At 44.3% G+C, this 22,492-nt stretch overlaps 1 protein-coding gene across 1 annotated transcript; it reads right to left on the reverse strand.

Moving 5' to 3' along the window:
* Positions 1 to 13,497: 13,497 nt before the first annotated feature.
* On the reverse strand, positions 13,498 to 19,320 carry RPS10 (ribosomal protein S10). Its single transcript, XM_059076464.2, has 6 exons — positions 19,211 to 19,320; positions 18,238 to 18,387; positions 17,845 to 18,016; positions 16,260 to 16,337; positions 14,226 to 14,281; positions 13,498 to 13,591 (listed from the first exon to the last, which is right to left on the reverse strand). The coding sequence occupies exons 2-6, from the start codon at positions 18,385 to 18,387 to the stop codon at positions 13,550 to 13,552; spliced, it is 498 nt and encodes a 165-aa protein (XP_058932447.1). The 5' UTR covers positions 19,211 to 19,320; the 3' UTR covers positions 13,498 to 13,549.
* Between the last annotated feature and the right edge of the window lie 3,172 nt (positions 19,321 to 22,492).

A 22,492-nucleotide genomic window follows, 5' to 3' on the forward strand; every position in this document is an offset into this window, starting at 1 on the left:
TCTGGAGGACTCTTCTTCCAAGACCCTCACACATTCCATTGTCCCTCTACTCCCACCCAGAGACCAAATTATATTTATTTATATTCTTCAGAACGCAGGTTAAAAGCCCTCCTAACTGCCTTTATGCTTCCTACTGGCCTAGGTTTGTCCTGCTTTGTTACATTATTTGTCACATACTGTTGTCATTGTTTTCTTGCCAATCTCATATTTCAGATTTCTTGAAGGCAGGGTCTGTGTCTCACTTATCATTGCTTATCTTACTCAGCAGTTATCCCAGGACCTGACACAGACACATCTCAAAAAAAAAAAATTATTAATGGAAGAACAACTGTTGCCCTTCTAGAACCTGACCTTTAGTAGAGAGCTCAATCACCTGCCCAGTATGGAATGAGACTCACCTGTCTATAGGAATGTCCCCTATGACACACCTAAAATCAGTCTTCTGAATGAAGATCACACAGCATTCTCCTGATTACACATTTTGGAGATCATCTGTAGCAACTTTTTAGAGCCAATCCTGGATGAAATGGCAAATAAAACACAGAAAACTGGTTTTCACAGGTTCCTTACTCCACCCTGCTCCCTTAACATGCCTCTCACTCCTCCCGCCTCCCAGGACTACCCTGTCTGTCCCATTAAGTCCCCCAGGAGCACCTTCTGTTTCTGATCTTTGCTTTTGTATTTGTTACCTTTTGCTCCCCAAAATATAGTAGCTTAAAACATGAATCATTTGTAATTTCTCATGGTTTCTATGGGGTAAGAATCCTGGAGTAGCTTGGCTGAGTGGTTCTGGTGTGGTGTCTCTCATAAGGTTGCAGTCAGATGTTGGCTGGGGCTGCAGTCATCTGAAGGTGTGACTGGAGTAGGAGGATCCACTTCTGGTTGGAAGTCCACCTTTCTGTGTGGACTTCTCCATGCGGCTGCTTGAGCATCCTCATGCCATGGTGGCTGGATTCCTCCCAAAAAAGAACAGTACAATATCCCAAGACTGAACTGCAATGCCTTCTATGACCTAGCCTTGAAAGTCACACTTTATCGATTCCATAGCTTTCTACTGATCACATAAGTCAGCCTGACTCAGGGTGGGAGGGGGTTACACAAAGGCATGAATAGCAGGATGCAAGGATCATTGGGGGCCATATGAGAAGCTACCTACCACACCTTTAATAAAAGTTGCCTGACCTGTAATTCATTCATTCGTTGCCCATATGTCCTAGACAGTATACTTAACAGAGGAAAAGGAGATAATTCTTGAGAAGTGGCTACCCTTCCTTAGGTGATAATGGGTGGTAATAGATTTAAATCAAATAAATTAATCCTAACAAGTATGTCGTTCTACTAAAAATGTTCAATTTTCCAAAAGTCCTATAGAGTAAAGCTCTAATAAATATATTTCAAGTTCCACAGCAGGCCTGAGGGTAAATTTTTTAATAGAGCTAGGGAATCAAACATGCTTACTCATCCCTTCCATTGGGCTAGTCACAAGTTTTGGCCCATGCCTCCACCTACTTTAACGTCACTACATTTACCTCTATGTGGTTCTAGTCCTTCTCACCTGACGAGGATTTTTTTCCTGTCTGCTTCAGAAATGGAATACCATCAGAGATAGAGATGTTTCAAGAAAACCTAACAATTGGGACTTTCCTGGTGGTCCAGTGGTTAAGACTCTGCCCTTCCACTGCAGGGGGCAAGGGTTCAATCCCTGGTCAGGGAAGTAAGATCCCTCATGCCGTGGGGCAACTAAGGCTGTATGCCACAACTACAGAGCCCTTGCACCACAACTGGAGAGGAGCCCACATGCTGCAAGAGAAGATCCTGCATGCCGCAACTAAGACCCGACGCAACCAAAAGTAAATAAATAAATGAATATTTTTTTTACATTAGCATCAAAAAAAACTCCCCCCAAATAGACATCATCAAAATTTTAAACTTCTGCTTGTCAAAGGACATCATTAAGAAAATTAATAGACAAGACATCATATATAAAAAACAAATGACTGGTATCCAAGATGTATTTTTATATTTACAGAAATCAACAATAAAACAAAAAACACCCCAATTTTAAAAAATGGAAAATATAATTGAACAGATGCTTCACAAAATAAGACATAAATGCCCAACAAGCACATAGAAAAATGTTTAAGATCATTATTAGGTAACCATAAATTAAAACTACAATGAGATACAATGTCACGCTCATTAGAATGAATAAAATGAAAAAGACTTACAACAGCAAATGTTGACTATGCTATGGAGCAAATGAAACTCTGATACAATGGTTGTGTCCTGGTTGTACAATGAAACACCACTCCAAAGAACCTTTTGGAAAATTCTTAAGTTAGGCAGATCTAGCCTATGACCCAGCAATTCCACTCCTAGGCATTTACCCAACAGAAGTTAAGACAAATGTTCACAAAAACTTAACAAAAGAATGTTTACAACAGCCTTATTCATAAAAACCCCAAGCTGGAAGTTGCCCAAATGTCAAAAGGTAACAAGATAAATAATGGTATATTTGTGCAATGGAATACTACTCAACAATAAAACAAATTACTGATATGTGCAACAATATGGATAAATTCCAAAAACATTATAAGTGAAAGAAGCTAGTCATTTTGAAAAGTGTATATTATAGAAATACAGTTCTATAAAATTAAATACACATCAAACAAATCTGTGGTGATAGTAATCTGACAGTGGTTGTAGGAACACTGGGGAAGCAACTGGCTGGAAGAGGGCAGGAAAAAACATCCCAGGGGGATAAAAATGTTTTATCTCCTGTTTTAGGCAGTGATTATATAGGAGTATGCAATTGTCAAAACTCAATGAACTGCGTATCTAAAATCTGTGCATTTTTATTGTATATTCATTACATTTTAATTTAAAGGGCTAAAGATCAATGATTTTTAATATCCTAGAAGAAAACAATTAGAAAATAAAGTAAAAAAAAAAATTCCATTTAAAATACCATTAGAGGGCTTCCCTGGTGGCACAATGGTTGAGAGTCCACCTGCTGATGCAGGGAACACGGGTTCAGGCCCTGGTCCGGGAAGATCCCACATGTTGCAGAGCGGCTAGGCCCATGAGCCATGGCCGCTGAGCCTGCACGTCCAGAGCCTGTGTTTCACAACGGCAGAGGCCACAACAGTGAGAGGCCCACGTACCGCAAAAAAAAAGATTTTGCACTAAAAATTACAAAACATTGTTTAGACAGATTGAAGAAAATCTAAATGAATGGAGAGATATCCCATGTTAATGGATTGAAAGACTTGAGCGTGTTAAGAAGTTAATTCTCCCCAAATTGATCTGTATATTCAAAGCAATCCCAATCAAAGTCATGTCCACGTTGTAATCCCTAGAATTTATGAATACATCACCTTTCACAGAACAGGGGACTTTGCAGATGTGATTAAGTTAAGGATCTTGAGATGGGGATATTAACCTGCATTACCTGGGTGGGCCCAATGTAATCATATGGGTCCTTATAAGGGAAAGAGGGAGACAGGAGAGTCAGAGACAGACAAAAAGATGTGATGACAGAAGTAGAGGTCAGAGGGAGAGAGATTAAAGATGCTGGCTTTAACATGTTGGAAGGGGACTTCCCTGGTGGCACAGTGGTTAAGAATCCGCCTGCCAATGCAGGGAACACGGGTTCAATCCCTGGTCAGGGAAGATCCCAAATGCCGTGGAGCTACTGAGCTTGCGCACCACAACTACTGAAGCCCGAGCACTCTAGGGCCTGCGTGCCACAACTACTGAGCCCATGTGCTGCAACTACTGAAGCCCATGTGCCTAGAGCCCATCCTCTGCAACAAGAGAAGCCACCGCAATAAGAAACCTGTGCACCATGAAGAAGAGTAGGCCCTGTTCGCCACAACTAGGGAAAGCCCACGCGCAGCAACGAAGACCCAACACAGCCAAAAATAAATTTAAAAATTAAAATTAAAAAAAAAAGATGTTGGAAGGGGTCATGAAATGCAGGTAGCTTCCAGAAGCTGGAGAAGGCAAGAAAACAGATTCTCCCCAAAGCAGCAAGAGGAACACAGCCCTGCTGACGCATTTAGGTCTTCTGATCTCTAGAACAGTAAGATAATAAATTTGTGTTGTTTTAGGTCACTAAATGTGTGTGAATTTGTAACAGCAAAAATAGGAAACTAGGGCTTCCCTGGTGGCGCAGTGGTTGAGAGTCCGCCTGCCGATGCAGGGGACATGGGTTCGTGCCCCGGTCCGGGAAGATCCCATGTGCCGCGGAGCGGCTGGACCCGTGAGCCATGGCCGCTGAGGCTGCGCGTCCGGAGCCTGTGCTCCGCAACGGGAGAGGCCGCAACAGTGAGAGGCCCGCGTACTGCAAAAAAAAAACCAAAAAAAACCCAACCACCACCACCAACAAAAAAAATAGGAAACTAATACACCTAGCAAAAATGAAAACACGTTCACAAAAGGACCTGTACAAAATATTCACAGCTGCTTTATTCGTAACAGCCAAACAACATAGAAGTCCCTCTGTGATAGGGGGTGGAACTGGGAAGAGACATAAGAGAATTTTATGGGAAAGTGAAATATCCTGCATCCGGATAGAGGTGTCAGTGCCCTCCAGGTCAAAACCAAGCATATACCTACTTGTAGTTGAACAAGTTGGGATTTTTGCTCCTTACAATGATGGAGAACACATACCACGGAGAAGCAGAGCATCTCAGAAAGGTGATTTTTAAAATGCCTGAGGTGATTTGGGGGAGGTTTTAAGGAAAGAGGGCTTTGTTCTGGATCGGATGCTGTCAGGAAGCAGGGTAACTCTATGAATGGGTACCTTAAAAAATCTTTCCTAAAAGGAGGGAGAACATGGCTAAAGATATATCTGGTAGAGAAGCAGTCCCTCATATCATCTGAGAGAGGGGCATGCTTTATATTTTAGTGGTTTTGTACAGTTAACTTGTTTTTGTCTGTGCTTAGACAGGATTATAAAGTTTTTTGACTTTTAGTCACAAAGTCACCTTATCTGATGCTGATGTTTGATGACATTGTTTATATTCAACAGGAGAGTGACATGGCCTCAACTGTGAGTGCCAGGCCAAATTCTAACATGCCAAGGCCTAGCTGTAAGGGTCAAGCCAGTTCCTGGATGTCAGGGACTGCTTTTCTCCTTCTTAGAAAAATTAGTTACATGGTTGTATCCAATTGTCAAAAGGGTGGAGTTAGGATTTGTATATTACAAGGTCAGTTGGACCCCAAATGTCTGTATAAAGAAAATCAGACTCTTCAATATATGCAAATCAATCAATGTGATACACCATATTAACAAAATGAAGAATAAAAACCATATGATAATCTCAATAGATGCAGAAAAAGCTTTCAACAAACACATATATAGTGAAATATTACTCAGCCATAAAAAGAAATGAAATTGAGTTATTTGTTATGATGTGGATAGACAAACTGTAGTACATCCACATAGTGGAATACTACTCAGCAACAGAAAGGAATAAACTACTTACTCAGACAGCATCATGGATGAATCTCAAAACCATATGCTGGGACTTCCCTGGTGGTGCAGTGGTTAAGAATCCACCTGCCAATGCAGGGGACACGGGTTCGAGCCCTGGTCCAGGAAGATCCCACATGCCGCGGAGCAACTAAGCCCGTGCACCACAACTACTGAGCCTGTGCTGTAGAGTCCGCTAGCCACAACTACTGAAGCCTGCGCGCCTAGAGCCCGTACTTCACAACAAGAGAAGCCTCTGCAGTGAGAAGCCCATGCACCACAACGAAGAGTAGCACCCGCTCGCTGCAACTAGAGAAAGTCTGTGCACAGCAATGAAGACCCAATGCAGCCAAAAAAAGGTAATAAATAAATAAATAAATAACAAAAAACCATATGCTGAGCAAAAGAAGTCAGACACAAAAGAGGACATACTGGGACTTCCCTGGTGGTCCAGTGGGTAAGACTCCACACTCCCAGTGCAGGAGGCCTGGGTTCGATCCCTGGTCGGGGAACTAGATCACGCATGCATGCTGCAACTAAGAGTTTGCATGCCACAACTAAAAGCCCGCATGCCGCAGGAAGATATCGCCTGTCGCAACTAAGACCCGGCACAGCCAAAATAAATAAGTAAAGAAATAGGGGGGAATAAAGGACATACTGTATGGTTCCAGTTTTCTGATATTCTGGAAAAGGCAAAATTATGGAGACTAAGAACACTGGTTGTCAGAGTGCTGACCACACAGGGGCAACATGGGGGACCTTTTTTAGGGTGATGGAAAAGTTCCATAGCTTTGCTGTGGCGGTGGTTACATGCCTATATGTTTATCAAAACTCAGAACTGTATCCCTAAGGGTAAATTTTACTGCATGTAAATTATACCTCCATAAACTTGACTTTAAAAAAAACAATCAAGTTAGGGGTAAGAGGGCAGTGGGGATAGGGATTGATGTAACAAGAGTGGCAGACTGTTGACGACTGTTGAAGCCCGGTGGTAAATATATGGTGGTTTACTACGCTCTTATGTTTACCTTATATATGCTTGAAATTTTCCATAATATTTTTTTTTTTTAACAGAAGGGGAAATCTGTGTGATGGAGGCCAACATGTCAGAGTCATTTGACTGTTCATCCCTCCCTCCCCTCCCTCATACACTCTTTGCACATTAATGAACTGATGACCCTAGATTCTCAAACTGACCTCCTGCTTCTCATGCACTTAAATAAACTAGAACAATTTACTTTGACATTTCTTGCTGGTACTCTTCAGAATGTTTTAATGTCATTTGATTTGTGGCTTTTACAAGTTTTGCTCCATTTTGAGGTCTCTTTATTCCCTCAGCTTGGGTATCCTCTCCCATTTAATATTTATTTTTAAAGATGCCTTTTTCCTCACAATGGCCTCTTTGATATGTCAGTAAACCATGCAGGGCTTATTTTTCAAGTGGCTGTTCTTTTGAATTTGTGCCATGCATTTATCACGGGCTTCCAATAAAGCACTTTTAATAGAAATGGGCTCCAGGCTTTCTATGGGCTGTAACTTTTTAAACAATTCCTTTCATTTCTCTCCCCTTAATGCCCTCATTCTGTCCTAGTTTCCCTTTCTAAAACTGAGCAATCAAATGATGGATTTCCCCCCTCCCCTTTCCCATTAACAGGCTGAATGTGTATTGTGGTCACTATTGACTGAGTGGTTTACCCATGACCATTCAGTGCCCCAGTGTGGTCACTGCACAGACCCAGATTCAGTCTACAGTTTCCTGCAGTGGGGATTCAAGTATTTGCCAAGCATCCAGCACTCCTGGCTACATCAGTCCTCACCTTTATATTGTTAATTGGCTTACTATCAATCTACAGGGTAAAATCCCAACTCTCACACCTATTAGACTGGCTAAAATAATAAGACTGAACAGACCAAGGACCCACGAAGATGAAAGCAATTGAAACTCATATGCTATTGGCAGGAAACGTAAAATGTAAGACTCTGTACTCCCGATGCAGGAGGCCCAGGTTCGATACCTGGTCAGGGAACTAGATCTCACATGCATGCTGTAACTGAGAAGTCCACATGCCACAACTGAGACGTCCGCATGCCGCAACTAAGAGTCTGCATGTCGCAAGGAAGATCACTTTAGAAAACTTTCCACTTTGGAAAAGTTTGGCCATTCCTCAAAATGTTACCGAATTATTATATGACCCATATAGTAATATATACTTAGGAACTCCATTCCTAAGTATATACCCGAGAAGTGAAAATATATGTCCACACAAATGAATGTGAATATTCATAGTAGCATTAGTCACAATAGCCCAAAACAGGAAGCAACCCAAATGCTCACTAACAGGTAAATGGATTAAAAATTGTGCTCTATTCATACAATGGAATACTACTTAGCAACAAAAAGGAACTTGATACATGCAATGACTCTGATGAATCTTAAAATGATGTTGCTAAGAAGCCAGTCTATAAAAGGGTGCATACTGTATAATTCCATTTTTATAAAACTCTAGAAAATGCAAACTAACCTATACTGACAGAAAGCAGATCAGGCAGAAAGCTTGGGGATGGGGTGAGGGATTACCAATCATTGTCTTGATTTCATGGGCTTATACATGTCAAAATTTATCAGACTGTACACTCTAAATACAGGCATATCTCATTTTACAGCGTTTCACAGATACTGCGTTTTTTACAAATTGAAGGTTTGTGGCAACCCTGCATCAAGCAAATCTATCAGCGCCATTTTCCCAAACAGCATTTGCTCGCTGCATGTCTTTGTCACATTTTGTCAATTCTTGCGACATTTCAAACTTTCTTATTATTATTTATTATAGTGCTCTGTGATCAGTGATTTTTGATGTTACTACTACGACTCACTAAAGGCTCAGATGATGGTTAGCATTTCTTAGCAATAAAGCTTTTTAAAATTTTTTAAATTATTTTTTGGCCGCGTTGGGTCTTCGTTGCTGTGCATGGGCTGTCTCTAGTTGCAGCGAGCAGGGGCTACTCTGCGTTGTGGTGCGCGGGCTTCTCATTGCAGTGGCTTCTCTAGTTATGAAGCACGGGCTATAGGCATGCGGGCTTCAGGAGTTGTGGCACACGGGCTCAGTAGTTGTGGCTCGCGGGCTCTAGAAAACAGGCACAGTAGTTGTGGTGCACGGGCTTAGTTGCTCCGCGGCATGTGGGATCTTCCCGGACCAGGGCTCAAACCTGTGTGCCCTGCATTGGCAGGCGGATTCTTAAACACTGCGCCACCAGGGAAGTCCCAAGCATTTTAAAATTAAGATATGTACACTGTTTTTTAGACACAATGCTATTGCACACTTAATAGCATATCATAACTTTCATATGCACTGAGAAACCAAAAAATTCGTGTGACTCATTTTATTGCAATATTCACTTTATTGCAGTGGTCTGGAACTGAACCCGCAATATCTCTGAAGTATGTCTGTATATGTATTTTATTACGTCAGTTATACCTCAACAAAGCTGAAAGAGAGTAAGTAAAAGAATAAAAATAATACAAACTCCTAGACTTGGGGAAGGGAGCCCCAGGCTGCTTCTCCAGTTACTCTGTGAGACAGCACCTGGGCCAGCCTCATGCTACTTTAGTTCAAACTGTAAGATTCAGTTCAGGTCACGGTGGCCCACTATGGGAGGACTTCCACTTGATAACGTTTGCTTCCCTCGTCCCCAGAAGCCACCAGTTAAATTCCAACCATAGCCACTGGACCACTTACCACTTGGTGTATGTTTCTAGGTCTGTCTCCCCAACTCTGGCAGAACCTCCAGTCAGGATGTGTCACAGTCACTTTTGCATTCCCAATTTAGGCTCCTGCAGAGATTTCTGTTTTCCCCACCAGTGTTCTTTCTACAGAACGAGGCTTCTCAGAGATAACTCCCTCCAGGACATCATTCATGCAGTGACCAATTACAAAGGAGCTACTGGATAACCAACAAGGACCTACTGTATAGCACAGGGAACTCTGCTCAATATTATGTAACAACCTAAATGGGAAATTGTGTAACTAGATCACTTTGTTGTACACCTGAAACTATCACAACATTGTTAATCGACTATACTCCAATATAAAATAATAAAAAGTTAAAAAAAAAAAAGACCAGGGACTTCCCTGGTGGTCCAGTGGGTAAGACTCCACGCTCCCAATTTTGGGGGCCTGGGTTCAATCCCTGGTCGGGGAAATAGATCCCACATGCATGGTGCAACTAAGAGTTCACATGCCGCAACTAAAGATTCCCCCGTGCTGCAACTAAGACCCTGCACAGCCAAAATAAATAAATAAAAAAAATTTTTTTTTTTAAAAAAGGAGCTACTACTATGAGACTCTGAGCTAGGTCACTGGAGCAAGGCTGTGTTAAAGAGAAAATGGACCAGTGTCCAAACAGTTCCCACCCAGCCTGCGAGAGCTGAGACGCCACGGGCACGCACAGGAGGAACCCCTAGCCAGACTTTGCAGTCAGGTGGGTTCCATCAGGAAAGGCTTCTCAGAGGAGATATTTAATCTGAAGAATGAACAAGAGCCCCGAGTGGGTGGGGGTAGGAGTTTCCCCACATGTGTAACACCACATGCAAAAAAACCTGAAGCTGAGAAAGGGCGTCAGTGTAGCTGGATTCTGGAACTTAGAGCCTTATTTTGGTAGGCAGATGAAACTGTTAGGCCATGCATGGAGCCTGGCATTCATCTAGATTCTAGAAGCCTCTAGAAGGCAACATGGAACTTTGGAAGGATTTTAAGAGGAGTAGCTTGTTCACATCTGTTTCTGAAAAATAACTGTGGCTGAGGTGGGGACAGTAGTTGAAATCAAGGCAAAGCTAAAGGCAGGGGACCTCTTAGGAGGGCACTGCACTGGCTCTGGGGAAGTTCATGGTGCCACGAGGCAAGGTGGAGGAGAGAAGGCCAGGTCAGGTGGATGTCTTACACTCCTGCCCTGACACCCAGCCTAGTCACCTACCCGCCAGCAGACCCCCGCTTCCCTCCATAACATCCTGAGACTTTGTCCTGAAAGCCCAACCTTTCAAAAGGCCATCTCTCACCTCAGTCACTGATCCATCCTCTGAGAGCCAAGAGTGCTTTACGTTCATTGAAAACTTGGGCAAACCTGGTCCCAGGACAGGTTAAACCAGGTCTGCTTCATCTGTGGGCTTTGAAACAATTGCCCTAGTTAGCGCTATCAGCAAGATTCCTTTCTCCCATCTCATTTCTCCCAGGTCTAAGAAGAACTGATAAATCCATTTTGAGGCTCAGCATCAAAGCAGATGTGGTGGGAGCCCCTGACCCTGCATTGCTGTGCGGCTACCACAGGCTGCATTCCCAAAGCTTGGAGAACAGTCTGGGCACAGGCATGCCTCTTGTCTCTTAGTTCTCACTGAACAGGCCTGGCTTCTGGAGACAAGGGTAGGGATGGGGAATTCCTAGGACCCACACTGTGCTGCTGGAGGCCTGGTCAGGCACTTGTGGAGGGAGGGTCCAAGTGGGCCCTCACGTCTTCAGGGCTAGAGGATGTATCCTTCTCAAAAACATCTTTGTCTCCCAGCACCTAACGTAGGCATATGGTAGCTGCCTCTCAAAGGTCTATTAAATTAATCAAACCAAAATCTGGACTTCTCAAGAACCAGGGCACTTGCGAGATGGCACTTGGCCCCACCAAGAGACTTAAAGCTGTTATTGGCACTCCCTGTAAGGGGACCGTATTTTTCAGGGAAAGGGTATTTGTGTCCATGTAGGGAAGTTTGTATTAGGAAAATGTACCTTCAGCTGTCAGATTCCAAAATCCCTTAAAAATCCTTTGGAGCCTGTTTTTGGTGGTAGTGGTGGTGGGGATTAGCTGGTGAGCCATATATGGGGCTGGTGGGCAGATGCCAGGCTTTCATGTGCCTCGAAACCAATCCTGGAAAAGAGGCCAAAACTTATCCAAAGCTTTTGCCCAGTGATGGATGTGCCCATGCAGATGGTCAGGGGGGCCTCTCTCTGCCCCTCGGACTCCATCCATCCCAAGTGACCTTCTCAGGCATTCATAATAGCAAACATTTGTTTTTCCCAAACTCATTAAAAAAAAAAACCCTTAACTTTTGACATCTGCTTCATAACCTCACAGATACCACCTGACCGTTTTATTTTCCAACCAAACCTCTTCAAGATACTGACTGGTCTCACCCCTCCCCTGCTCCACATACCCACCTCTGGGTCACTTTAGCCTTCATTCACTGCCCCTGCCCTGCATTTCCTTTCAGTCTGGACTAACTATTTGCCAATTGTAGAGCTTTGGTTTTGCTTTCCTAACTGGACAGTTAGGTCCTTGAAGGCAAATTTCAAGCCTTCTGTTTCCCAGAGCACTTATCAGCATTGATCCCGAAGTGGCTAGTCAATAATTATTGATTGGCAGGGGCCATTCAATTTACTAAGGTAGGGGGAGGGAGAGGGGCTGGCAAGCAGCAAGAACCACCTCCATCTTTATATTTTTATCTGTAGGCTCTGACTTTACTTTGTAGATTCCTTGGGTTTTCCCAGAGTCCATGGGTAATCTTGGAGAACACATTTCTGCAACTAATTTAAATCACGAGGGAAAAGGTTGGCAAAGAGCCGTAGCTGAAAAAGTGACATTTTAGGGCTAGAAAATCACCAAGGCTATAGAGAAAACCCATCTGCTCACTTGCTGGCCTCGGTGGGAAACAGTAAAGCTGAGAGCTAACATTTCACAGTAGAATCCAGGTTAAACAATCACAAGGCATGTGAACATGGGCAAACCACTTGACATCAGTCGAGCCAGCAGAAAAATTGGATATAAAGCAATCTTTGGCAAGGCAGCCAAGGCTGCTCTGAAACAGCTTCCCCCAACACCACCTCCTGCTGCCAAAGCAAGCTTCTACTCATTGGCAGTTCAGAATACAAAGCTCACCTCCCAGGACTAAGTGCACATTCAGGGTTGCTGTCCGCTGCCACCTTGTGGTCTAAATTACAACTGCCGGTCAGGACTGAAATAGGTGGTTACCAGTGCAAAACCACCTGTGCAGTTAGGATTTTTATCAGTTATCAGTTTCACCTGGCTAATTATCCTCCCTCTCCATACAGTGCTTGGCCCATAGTACCCCACAAATTATTCCCAAGTCCCCATACCCCTTAAGAAGAGCCACTTCTATTAGTTATCCGTCTTGCTGGCTTTCCTTACCTTGGTGGGCCTGCTGGTTGACCCAGAGTTGCTGCCTCAAAAGCTTTGAACTCTGAGCAGGAAGTGCAGATTTACTGCAACCATCAGCAGCCCAGGTTTGACCTGCAAGTCAAAGTTGGTATCTCACCCAGCAAATTTGCCTGCAGGCTTGTGCCCCTGGGCTCTTACTGGGCTGCACCTTCGAGGCTCACTTCCTGGCACTGCACCAGGCATGTGGTGTTCGCAGTGCAGGCCCACAGAAATGGTCCCATCAAACCCCTCTGGGTACTTACATGACACATGGCCCACCAAGAGAAAACTAACACACTGTTCTTGCCCATGTACTCATGTCGTATGCGGGGTCATCACTGACAAACCCCAGGAAAATGGGACAGTGGATTTCCCATTTTCAAGGAGCCCTGGCATAGCAAGACCTCCAGTTGTCTAGTATTCCTGGGGGGAGGCTGGGCAGTCCCTTTAGGGTGTTTTTGTGCAATGTTTTCTCCCTGATTCGTGAAAACCCTGAGCTTTGAAGATGAATAATTCCAGGTCCAGAATAGCAACTTTCCCACCATACAGAGCTGAGCCAGCATGGCTGGTGTGGTAAAGACGCCCAGCTTTCCAACCACCTCCCAGAACAGTTAACCACACTGGACAGGACCCCACAGGGAGGCTTATGCTGGAGCAAAGAGGGCCCAGGTCAAAGCCAAGTACTGCAGCTCTAACAGCAACAAGTGATGTCACCCTGGATAAGGACAACTCCCAAAACCAATACGGCCTTACCCCACTTAACACTCTGATCCTTAAACCAGTCCTGTTCAGGCTACATAATGCACAAAACAGGGCACACAAGATTAATCTTTTCTGGCTACACATTTATTCAACACAAACAATCTCTTCCAAACTTTACTGAGGTGGCTGACCACGTCCGCGACCAAATCCGCCTCTCTGCAAGAGAAAGCACATGACATCAGCGTAAGTGGTATGCCGGGCAGCAGGCCTCATCATCACTGGAGAGGTCCCCGTATGTAAGGGCTCAGAGAACCCAGCCCTGCCTCTTACAGGCTCCGGGGCCACATTCACCTCCTAGGCCCATTTTCTGCTGCCCAGGACAGCTGCTGTCCCAACAGTGATACACCATCCCCAGGGTTAATCCTTTACTTGGATTAACTAGTCTCACAACTACCTTGAGATAGCTACTACTTTATAGATGAGGTAACAGGCACAGAGGGGCACCTGCCGAAGATCATACCATTTGGAGTCTAGAGCCTGCTCAATCTCCAGTGTTCAGGTTTTAACCCTGTTTTGGTTCACGAAACTAATCCAGGGAGCCTATGAAAGCCATTAACGAACTAGAAAATACCACTATGCCTCGTGTAGTATTGATCTGTGAGACATGTTTCAGTAATTTATATATTTACAGATGTTTGCACACTGTGCCTTAATATAAAAACCTATCTGGAATATGTGTTTGGGAAGAGGGGTGGGACCCACCACACTATACTGCATCTCTGGACATGCAGATACAAAGGGCTGAGACAGAATAGTGACTGCTTACGAAGAGCAAAAAGGGGATACTCACAAACTGGAATTCGGTTGCTGACCCAGCCCCAGCCTCGGCTTTCTTGTCGGCACCAGCTGGAATGAGAAACACATATGATCTGATCCACTACAGAACGAGGACAAGTCACCCAACCCAATCTTGCAAGAAAAGCCATGTCAGCAAAGGTACCATGAAGTACAAGTAAATTATAACATGCAGTGGGGAAACATCTTCTGAGCCACCTCTGCCCCATCCCTCTCCTAGGGCAGCCTTCCTTACGTCACCCTACAAAACTCACAGCCCAAACTACTATCTCCTCCAGGAAGGCTGCCTTGACCATGAAGTCTGGAATATGTGCCCTTCCTATATGGCACTTCCCATCACTGAGTTACTTCCATGCTTCAGACCACCTAGCTCAGAGGGAGCTCAATGAAAGGGGAACTAAGAGGTGAAGGGCCCACAGAAGCAACAAGCAACTTTATTACGACCAAGGGAAAGTGGCAAACAAGATGAAAGATCTAGTGCTGCTCTGTCCTATATGTCAGCCACTAGCCCAAATTGAGATGTGTGCAAAATACCCATCAGATTTAAAGACTTAAGAGAATGCGAAATATCTCATTAATGTTTATACAGGTTACATATTAAAATAACATTTCAAAATACACTGGGATTTTAAAAAATTAATATCCACAAAAAACATTTCTATTTGCTTTAAATGTGACCACTAGGAAATTTTACAATTCACATTTGAGGGGCAGGGCTAACAGTCAGTGCAGTTTCAATAAATCTTATTCAAATTGGAGCCCCCCTTTGGCCCATTTCAGACCACACCCACCACAGGCTCCTGTCTGCTCACCCCCTGGCCCTTTGACCAGAGCCACAGTATCCTCCCCAACTCCATACCTTTGTTCATGCCGATCTCTCCATGAAATGCTCACTCCCCCACCCTCAACTTGGGGACCAACTGTCATATCCTCTGGCTGATTCCTCGTGTGGTCTGACTTCTAATAAAAGCGACCATGAACTTTCTCTGAACTGAGAGCCTGTTTGCTGGAGGAAATCTTTCTTACTACTATTCTATAAGCTACTTAGGTTGATTGCTCACTCCTATCTCACACCTGAAGAATCAGGCACCACAAGTAGGAGGCAAGAGCAGTAAAAGTAAAAATTCCCTTTACACCTTTCTTTTATATCACAATTAACTGCTTCTACAGCAAGGACAGAGTCTCTTTAAAACAAATTGAACGGCTCCCCATCTTATTCCAGAGTAAAATCCCAAGTCATACCATGGCCCACAGAAGTATGAGACCTACATCCTTATCTGACTCTCCCACTATCTTCTGTTTAGACAAGCCAGGTGCCTTCCCCATAGGACCTTTGCCTGTAATGCTCTTCCCCCAGGTAGCCTCACCTCCTGCAGATGTTTGCTTCAATCTCACTTTGACAGAACCTTCCCTAAAAATCCAATTGTAAACTGCACACCCCCACCCCTTAGCACCCACGATGGACATGATATATACTTATTTTTGTTTATCCATCCCCTACTACTAAAATGCAAGTTCAACAAGAGAAGGGCCTTTTGTCTCTCATGTACACTACTAGCCCCCCAGTTCCCAGAATCGTGTCTGGCATACCATAGGCACTCAGTATATATCTGTTGAATGAACAGACGTCTGTTGTTTCCATCAGTGCAAACACGTGCTATTTAAAAACAAAATTTTGCACTATTTTTGCAATAAAAAAGCAACAAAGGTGATGTGAGTGGGCCCTGCCCTCAAGCACAACACAGGAACACAACTACAAAACAAAGAAAGCATGTTGCTTTCCTAAAAGTCTTCAGTTTTGCTCTAAAGGTCTTCAACTAAAGTCTTCGGTATCCCCAGCTCAAAGGGCTTTCCTCCTAATCCCCATCCCTGCATAAGACAAGAAGTACAAAGGACTCCAGCTGGAGATGATCTGAGATGAAACGAAGGATCTTTACTGGTTACCTTGGCATCTACCAGGGCCGAGTCCCAGCCCGAGAAGAATCCCAAGATTCTACCCCAATACCCAGATACAGATTATGCTACTCACAGGGCACAGCGCTTCGTCTGTAGGTGTCTCTGTCGGCTTCCCCTCTTGTGAGTCTTGCAGGTCGCTCTCCTTCCAGACCTACACAAATTAAACCACAGTAAGAACACAGGGCAACGTGAGAACTCTGTTCCCTTCAGGCCAAAAGAACGAACTGCTCTCCATTCTCACTGGGCAACACTTAGTTATGATGGGTTAATGGGGACAGGAACTCCTACACCCAGAACTGTCAGCTAGAAACTTGCCATCGCTGACGTTTTGGCTCCTCAAAGACCTAGGAAAACGCACATCTTAATTAAAATGTCATACACCTGCAACAAGTTTGCTTTCTTCTACTGTATGTCTCAGCATAAACACACATTTTCCAATTCCTTGGCAAATTAAGAAATCCAGCCATTTTTACAAACATTTGAATAGCCAAAATTTTGAACCTGACCCACCTCTGAAACAGAAAACTTCCTGTGCAAACAGGAAAGGAGGCACCATAAGCTGCAAGCCCCAACTCCAATATAAGTATATAAATACAGAGGCCACTGAGAATACTCTAGTTCCTCCTCGCGTCTGGCTAGGCTGTGGGATAACATTCTCACAAACACTAGAAGGTTAATCTAGTATTCTCTCTATCTTTTTATGCTGGAAAATTGCCTATAGAGTCCATGATTTGAAAATGGACTTTTAAAAAAAAAATAAGATTGAATCTGTAGTAAGTGGTCAAAGTAAATAAACGCCAGGCCCCACCGATGGCAAACTGGAATCTGTGTGGGAACAAACAATGGCATTGGCAACACTCCCATGCCCCCAAAGATTCCAAGATGCAGTGAAGAACCTTTGCTCTAAAGATATGTAATCCTGCCTAACCACCTAGGGAGCTTTCATAAAAAATGCAGATTCCTGAGCTCCATGAAGTACCATTCCAGGGAACCTGACAGTCTGATGATCATCTGTTTTTAGGAATCTCTGCATCTCACCTCATCAAACTCACAAACTGCTCCTCCTACAAAGATCCTGTGACAAGTGTTTTCAAAACCTAAGGAAAAGGAACCATAGCCCTGACAAATGCCAATTGTAAGCCAACAATGACCTCGAGTCAGAAGGTAATTCCCCACACACAGACCCCTTGCACACTGCTAATATACACACACGCACTCTCTACATCCATTCTCCCCTATCTATCGTGATTACTTTTGCTCCCATTGCCAAGCAACTCTAGACAACTCTTCATTTATTTCACATGGTAAACAGCTTTGCTTTGGATTTCCTGGGGTGGGTGGGGATAAGCACCTCGCTCTACTGGAAAAATTTCAGGAGAAAATTTCAGTAATACTCTACCACATTTATCTTGCCACAGACTAATATCCTGTGTTTAATGCCATTTCTCGGGATTGCCTGAAGACCTAAGTCCAGTTCCATTAAAGGTTCTAGGACTTGACCTAGGTCTTGCGTGCCAGAGTCCCTCAAAAGCTGATTCCAATGTTATATTACTAAGATCATCTCCATGCCCCACACAAAAAACCCCACTGTCTCACCTCTCTCCCCAGAAAGAGCAACTTCAGAGAATGCCTTCAGAGGCATTATGTGGGCACTATACCTTTGGGCCGCGGCCTGCCAGTCTCAGGACGACTGCGGCGCAGGGTGGCAGGCACGATTTCAGGGGGCAGATGGAGGTAATCCCGGAGATACTGGATACCCTCGTTGGTTAGGTACCAGTAGAAATGTCTCCAGGCAAACTGTTCCTTCACGTAGCCTCGTGATTTGAGAGACTGTAAGACAGAAAACCACGGTTAAGACATAACTAGAGGCTAGAAAAGCAGTGCAAATGGGAAGCTGAACTTCACAGTAGACAAATTTTCACGGTGTATCTACCTCAGCCCTTCACAGCAGCAAGCAGCTCTGGCTGTGCTGACCTCTCCTTGGAATTTGCCTTGAACACCAGTGGAAAATCCCTCCATCTGCACCCCACTCCAGCAGCACCCCCGGCTACCTGCATGGCCTTCATGACATGAAGATTGGGCACATTCTTGTCTGCCAGCTCCGGGTGCTTAGGCATGTGGACGTCCTTCTTGGCCACCATCACTCCCTCCTTAAAAAGGAGTTCATAAATGGCAATCCGGTTCTTCTTGGGCATCAACATCTGCAAGAAGGAAGCGATTATCAAGAGCATCTTTGAGCAGTGTGGCCACAGGCCAGTAACCCAGTTCATCACCCCCGAAGACTACACACACACACAAATCACTGTCCAATGGACTGAAATCTCAAACACACCATGAAAAACAAGAATTCAAACTCTGCTAACTGAAGTCCAACAGTGACTAGTTCCCTCCCCCACCCTAGAAAACATGATAAGGTGAGAAATTGCCAGGACGTTAAAATAAGACGAGGATGGAGATACATACTCCTTGCACTCACAACAAAGGTATAAAACGGGAAACAGACCCTGTACGCTCGGACTACTTGGGGACCATCAGCAACAGTACCTAATGCGGAATGGACGCGGCGGTAACTTCAGGTGCGCGGGAAGGACCCAGAGGAAAGCCCTCGATTCATGACAGGCCGCTGACTCCAAAGCAAAGGGCTAAAACATTCACAGCCTACCACTCTTCTCCCCAACTAAACTTCCATGGCCAGGCAAAGAGGCAACTCAGGGTGCGGGGTTCCGCCCCGAAAAACAGCGTGCAAAAGGAGCACAGTCTCCCTAGCCTCGCCCGGATCTTCCCCGCCACGCCAAGGGCTTCATCCTCCTCTCCTCCGCCTTCCACTATCGGGACGCCAATCTTCGCCTGCCAGGGCCCCACTACCCCTCGAAGTGCGCCCCTGGCCCCTCTCATTGCTCAGAAATGGATGTGAGGGGAGCAGGACCGAGCAGCCTCCGCCACAACCCCGGGAAGAAGCAGCGACTACGGCAGCGAGAGGGCCAGGATGGGGGCCGATGGAACCCGAACTCTAGAGGAACTCACCGCGACGGCTGCTGCGTTAGGGGCCGGAGCTGGAAAGGAAGGGGTATGTGCGGCGCGGCGTCTCTTCCGGGCTGCCGTGCCCCGCCCCCTGTCAGGACCCGCGCGCTGCCTGAGGTGGCCTCGGCGGTGCCTGAGGGACTGGCGTCTCCGGGCGACCGCGAAGCCTGGCCGCCTTGAGGACGCACGCACGTGGAAACCGCCCCTGGGGCTTCTGACCCTGCGTGCTTTAACAATAAATGGTCACTTTTATTGCTTGGGCAGGCCCGTTAGAAAGTCGCTACTTCTTTCTTTTGTTTCCCGTCGGTAATTTAACTTATTATTATGTAAATAATATATGCTCTTGGGGGGGGGGGGGAAGAAACCAGACGAAATAATAATAACTGCAATAACAATAATAATAAAAGAATAAAAATAGAATCCCATCAACCGAAGGATCGCTATTAACATTTTGGTATACTTACAAACTCATAGGAAGTGTATTTTTTAACAAAAATGGGATGTTTTGTATATACGTTTTGTATATACGTATATACAAAACGTATATACGTTTTGTATATACGTTATGGAAACCTGTTTTCTTCGTTTACTAATACATCATGAATCTCTTTTTGTTAATACCTTCAATTGTAATGACTACGTAGTAGTCCGCTGATGGATGGTTTAATCAACACTCTATGACTGGATATATATTTTAGAATTTTTTCACTATTATGACTAATGATGTCACACACCTGCACACTTCTCAAATATTTTCCTTAGGACAAAGTCCTGGCAGTGTAATTGTTGAGTAACAAAGTACACATTTTTAGGTTTTTGACACATGCCACATTGACTTCTGGAAGGCATTATCAATTACATTCTGGTCAGCTGTTATTAACAAGGCTCACTTCCTCATTATTAATCCTGCTGACATTGGATATTCATTTTTCTCAGTCTGATAGATAAGAAACGCTCTTCTGATTTGCTTTTTCTTTCTTTCTTTTTTTGTGGTACGCAGGCCTCTCACTGTTGTGGCCTCTCCCTTTTGCGGAGCACAGGCTCCGGACGCGCAGGCTCAGCGGCCATGGCTCACGGGCCCAGCCGCTCCGCGGCATGTGGGATCTTCTCGGATCGGGGCACGAACCTGTGTCCCCTGCATCGGCAGGCAGACTCTCAACCACTGCGCCACCAGGGAAGCTGATTTGCTTCTCTTGATTACTATTGTGGTTAAACAGTTTTTCTTTTCTTTTTAGGTGTTTGTGTTCCTTCTTTTATAAATTCAATTCCATTACCTGTTGTCCTATTAAGTTTTTTCTTTTCTTATTGATTTGAAATTACTCTATGTATGAAAGCTATTAACCCTTTGTCACATATTTTTCAAGAATTTCTCCCAGTTTTTTTCATTTGTCTCAATTTTCATGGTATTTCGAAGAAGTTTCACTTATTTTTCACATTTCTTTGTATTCAAATCTTTATGGTTTCAGACTTTGGTACAATGCTTAAAAAGTCACTCCACATCTGAATATCATATAAATATTCACCTAGGGACTTCCCAGGTGGTGCAGTGGTTAAGAATCCGCCTGCCAATGCAGGGGACACGGAGTTGAGCCCTGGTCCGGGAAGATTCCACATGCCGCGGGGCAACTAAGCCCATGCACCACAACTTCTCAGCCTGTGCTCTAGAGCCTGTGCTCTGCAACAAGAGAAGCCACTGCAATGAGAAGATGGTAAATTTTATGTTATGTGTATTTTGTCACAAGTTAAAAAATAAGTATTCATAACGTTTACAGAAATTTTTTTAAAAAATCTTGAACAACAAGAAACAAGGAAAAACAATCTAAGGACTGGTCAAGCAGATTTGGAAAAGAATACAATAAAATTCCTAGTAATGAAAACTAAAATGATTGAAATTTAAAACAATTTAAAAAAAGAATAAACAATAGATCTGACACACTTGAGAAAAATCATGAAAGGGAAGATAGATGTGAAAAAAACAAAACATTCACAATGTAGTCCAGAGATTAAAAGAGATGGAATAAGTGGGTGCAGGCAGGAGTAAATTAGGAGGCTGGAATTAACAAATACACACTACTATGTATAAAATAGATAGCCAGCAAGGACCTACTGTATATCGCAGGGAACTCTACTCAATATTACATAATAACCTATAAGGGAAAAGAATCTGAAAAAGAATATATGTATGTATGTATAACTGAGTCACTGTGCTGTACATCTGAAACTTACACAATATTGTAAATCAACTGTATTTCAGTAAATAAATTTTTTAATAAAAAAATATATAACTGGAAAAAAAGATGGGATAGGGGCTTCCCTGGTGGCACAGTGGTTGAGGGTCTGCCTGCCAATGCAGGGGACATGGGTTCGAGCCCTGGTCTGGGAGGATCCCACATGCCCCGGAGCAGCTGGGCTCGTGGGCCACGGCTACTGAGCCTGCGCGTCTGGAGCCTGTGCTCTGCAACGGGAGAGGCCGCGGCGGTGAGAGGCCAGCGCACCGCAATGAGGAGTGGCCCCCACTCGCCACAACTAGATAAAGCCCTCGCACAGAAACGAAGACCCAACACAGCCAAAAATAAATAAATTTTTTAAAAAATAAAAGAGATGGGATAGTTGAAAGAAAGGATTTGAGGTGTGAAGGATAGAGAGGGAAAGTCTAATACACGTCTATGTGACGTCACATAGGAAAATGATAGAGAATATGGGAAAGAGACACTGTCAGTATCCTCAAGAATTCTTGGAAGACAACACACTTCAGAGTCACTGTGATCATCAAATCTCAGGTTGGATAAATAAAAGCAGATCCATGCCTAAACATATCATAATGAATTTGCAGGACATCAGAGACAAAGAGAAGACCTTGAAAGCAGTCAGCAGGAAGACACAGGGGTGACGGCTCACTTCCCAGCAGCAGCTCTGGGATGCAGTTTACTGAAATACAGTCTCGCAGGTCTCTTCCCTTACCGTGGCTAGAGTGATCCTGCTACAACATCAGACTACGTCACTCCTCGGCTTAAAATCCTCCAAGGACTCCCTAGTTCACTTACAAAAATATTCAAAGTCTTTACGTGACTAAATTGTTTATGTTTAAATCTTTTAGAGACTTCCCTGGTGGTGCAGTGGTTAAGAATCTGCCTGCAAATGCAGGGGACACGGGTTCGAGCCCTGGGCCGGGAAGATCTCACCTGCCGAGGAGCAACTAAGCCCATGTGCCACAACTACTGAGCCTGTGCTCTAGAGCCCAAGAGCCACAGCTACTGAGCCCATGCACCTAGAGCCCGGGCTCTG

Source organism: Kogia breviceps, chromosome 10 (assembly GCF_026419965.1).
Source record: "Kogia breviceps isolate mKogBre1 chromosome 10, mKogBre1 haplotype 1, whole genome shotgun sequence".
Lineage (NCBI taxonomy): Eukaryota > Metazoa > Chordata > Mammalia > Artiodactyla > Physeteridae > Kogia > Kogia breviceps.

Bases quoted from the DNA above. Each gene is read 5' to 3' on its own strand.
- RPS10 (XM_059076464.2), bottom strand. From the start codon at position 18,387: ATGTTGATGCCCAAGAAGAACCGGATTGCCATTTATGAACTCCTTTTT. The intron at 18,017-18,237 runs GTAGCCGGGGGT...TCTGTCTTACAG, and splicing joins ATGTCATGAAGGCCATGCAG to TCTCTCAAATCACGAGGCTA. The intron at 16,338-17,844 runs GTATAGTGCCCA...TAATTTGTGTAG, and splicing joins TGGCAGGCCGCGGCCCAAAG to GTCTGGAAGGAGAGCGACCT.